The sequence below is a fragment of the Pteropus alecto genome, unplaced genomic scaffold (genome assembly GCF_000325575.1).
Source record: "Pteropus alecto unplaced genomic scaffold, ASM32557v1 scaffold231, whole genome shotgun sequence".
NCBI lineage: Eukaryota > Metazoa > Chordata > Mammalia > Chiroptera > Pteropodidae > Pteropus > Pteropus alecto.
The window spans coordinates 628,132-631,845 of NW_006431805.1; the positions used below are offsets into that span (position 1 = coordinate 628,132).

Below are 3,714 nucleotides of genomic sequence, written 5' to 3' on the forward strand. Positions count from 1 at the left end.
CTTTTTTCTGGCCATTCTGATTGAGTGTCCTTGGCTTTACCATCCTCTATACAGGCCATTTATTCACTTTGTTTATTCCATTTAATATAATTTTCATCTCAGATAAAGTGTTCTTCATTTCTGACTGGTTCCCTTTTATAATTTCCATCTCCATTTTTTTTATCTCTCTGTTAAAGTTCTCACTGAATTCATCTACACTTCCCATAAGTTCACTGAGCATCTTTATAACCAGTGTTTTGAACTCTGCATCCGTTAGATTGCTTGACTCCATTATTTCTGCATCTCTGTTCTGTTCTCTTGCAGTTTCTGCTTCTTTGTCTTCCCTTTTTGGATGCCTTTGTGTGTCTATTTCTATGTACTAAGCAAAGTTCTTAAGTCTTCCAGTCTTATTAGTATGGCTTTGTGTGGTAGATGTCCAGTGGCACAGTTCTGAGAGGGGTTTAGCTGCAGGCCAAATTTAGTCCCAGCGTGTGCCCCTCCAGGGCCACCTGTTAAGATTCAACATGCAACTCCCAAATTCTGTGCTTATAGTTGCCTCATATGGCCACACCAGAAACCAATGCCAGCTGCCACCAGTGTGGGTCTAGGTGCTGCTCAGCAAAGGACACCTGACTAATGGAGGAAACCTGGATATGGCTTGGGTGGGGCTGTGAGTTGGAGGAGACAGTTTCAGGGAATCCTTTGGCAGAACAATCTCTGTTATCCAGTTTGATGAAGTCTCATCTATAGTAGCTCTGAGTCTGTGCGCTGTGAGCGGGAAAGGCTCAACAGAGGAACAATGGATACTGCTAGCACTTATTTATAGAGCGAGTCTCACCTCAGCCCTCACTGTGACAACTCGGTATCCCCCTGTAAGTCCCTGGTGCCCCTTGAGCAGCTGACCTGGTGCTGGTGCTCAGAGCAAGGAGGTCCATCATGGCAAAAGTCTGGTTATGGACATGGCCCCTTTAAGAGGACCAGATACTGCTGCTGTAGCCTCTGTCCCACTCAGCCACTCAAGACAAGGCATCCTTGTGTCTTCGCCCCCTTTGCCCTCTCCTACCTCCAACAATTGCAGGGTGATTTCTTATTTTTGTCCCTAGCTGTAGGGCTTCTGTTCCTCTAGATCCCCAGGTGACTCTGCTTGCTATTTCCTCCATGTTTCCGTCACAACTTTGCTGTAATCGCAAGAAGGGATGTACAAAGCTTCTATCATCTACGCCATTTTACCCAGTCCTGGAAGATTTCTTTCTTACTTAGAGAATAGGATTACTCTCCAAGTCTTGGCCTGAAATTTATATAAATCTAGGTGCTTAGAATAACAATAACCTTCACCACGAATCTATGTTTATAATTCTTCATGAATTTTCTAGGAGAGGAAATGGAAACTACTTTTTCTTGAGCCTCTACCATGTATCCAGCATGGCACTAAGCCCTTTCATTGTTTTTCTCTTATTTTACCCTCACAATATGCCATTGATTTTTCAAGAACAAAAAATATGTTTTTTTTTTTTTTTTGTCGTACAATATGTGCTTTGTGGATGAACACGCTTTCAGAAGAAGTCAGAGGTCAACATTTTAAATGTTATGGATTCAAACATGAAAACTTGATATACAGATGACATTTTCTTTTGTGTGTCAGGAACGGATCCCAGAGAGTCCTTCTCCTGCTCCCTCTCTGGAAGAGGGTCATCGCCCTGGGAGCCAGACCTCTTCCCACCCCAGCAGCAGCGTGTCTAGCTCTCCCTCTCAGATGGATCACCATTCAGAGAGAATTGGTGAGTATCTCACCTGAAAGAAGGACTTTCAAGATAATATCTTTCAAGAAATTCTTCATTAGCTAATAGAGAGGGGAGAAAGAAGCTAGGGGAGCTGATGCCTCCTTAATATATATGGCTTTTTGAAATGGTCATTTCTTATTGCTGAAGTAATATGTTCATATTTACAACAAAATTAAATAAAATGTTAGAAGATTTTTGTTTGTTTGTTTGTTTGTTTGTTTGTTTGTTTTTTGTTTTCCCCCTGGAAGAACCTTCATTTACTATATCACTGGATCTCATTGGAATAATATGATGGGATTTTTCTGGAATATATGTTAGTTCAACATATTGGTATTTAACAGTGTGATGCAATACACTTGTTAGATACCAGCATTCTTCAAATAACGGAAGATAAAATTTTCTTTAAGCAGTTGATCATTGAGTGATTAAAAAGTGGATCAGTGATGTGGCATATTGAAGATTTGAATTTAGCCATAATTCTGGCACTAACTAGCTATGAGATTTTGGGTATGTCACTTAACCACCATGAGTTTCTTCACCTAATATATGAAAATAATTACTGCCCTGACTAATGCACTGGGTTTTTGTGACATTCAATGAAATAATATGTAGAAAAAAATGAGAAGTTTAAAGTGCTAAGGAAATGTGAGAGTAAACATTATTTTTCTCTGTGTCCTTTACTTTGACTGCTTATGATCTCCTGCTTTCTGAGACTATTCAGGTATTCTGATGTTACAAAGTATATTCAGTTATACACTTTTGCATACTTATTTAGTATGCAATAATTATGAACCATGTGAGCTAGGTAAAATCTTTGATAATCTGTATTTACACAATCCAATTTCCTAAGTATCAATTTCCTTTAGGGAAAATGATTTCTGCTCTTCTTTTACTCTCACTATAGGGACTTTCCTTATGTGAACTCTAAATTTTTACACTTCACTATAGTGGTGTTTTCAAGCTTCTCCAAAATAACATGGATTTTTTAGGGGATGAGGGATGGAATTCGAGGGATTAAGGAAAGTGTTAGGTTCTGGATTTTTGCCGGAGAGGGATTAAGATGATTTCTCCTTTGTGGAAATTCATCCAAGCCTCACTTAGCCTGACAATATTACATACTGTTGTGGCTCTTTCACTTCATAGTGAGCTCAGTGGGTCTCAAATCTGGCCCCCTATTAAAATCACTTGTGGAGCACTTACAAATCTGGATGCCCAGGTCACATGCTCAGAGTCTGATTTACCTGGTCTGGAATAGAGCCTGGCATCAGTGTTTTGTTTTGCTTTTCAGTGTCTCCTCAGGAGATTCTAATATGCAGGCAGAATTAAGAAATACTGAACTAGAATTTGAGGATAATGGCCCTAAGGGAATAAGTTTCATTACTGGAAGAGGTAACAGTGTAATGGCCCTATGGGAGTAAGTTTAATTCCTGGAAGAGGTGACAGTGGTCTTTTAAGCTTTACTCTGTTCTTTGGACACAGACTATCTGGTTGTTACAACATTGTATTCAACTGATTAGAGGGAGTCTGACCAGGACAAGTGTATATAGCTGGGTGACCATTGGTGAATCAAGAAACCAAAACAAACATTCTTCTGTTGGATACTCTTTGTATTGATGAGGGCTGGGGGAGAGAGAGGAGAGAGAGAATTATTTATTGAGTTCTGGCTAAAAGCAGAGCACATAAGGAAATATATTCTGTGATAGATATATTGTAAGAGAATGGTATCTTACACTTAGAAGTAAAATCAAATATTTCTGAAGCAATATGATGTTCTAAAAAAAATCTTGGCAACATAAAACATTTCAAATTCCACTGTCGGTAATTAAGCTCATGATCATATTCTATAATTGTTCAAACATAAGAGTGAGATTACCTATAAATGAATAAAAAGATTTGATAATTTTTCAAGTTACCATATTTTATTTATAGAACTATAAATAAATCTAATAAATAC

At 38.6% G+C, this 3,714-nt stretch overlaps 1 protein-coding gene across 2 annotated transcripts in view; it reads left to right on the plus strand.

The window, feature by feature from the left end:
• DACH2 (dachshund family transcription factor 2) overlaps nt 1-3,714 on the plus strand; it is a 688,009-nt gene that overhangs the window by 576,392 nt on the left and 107,903 nt on the right. For both annotated transcript variants that reach the window (XM_006905924.1, XM_006905925.1), the window contains one exon: nt 1,622-1,757. In XM_006905924.1, coding sequence (XP_006905986.1) covers nt 1,622-1,757 — 136 coding nt within the window. The remainder of the gene's footprint in view (nt 1-1,621; nt 1,758-3,714) is intronic.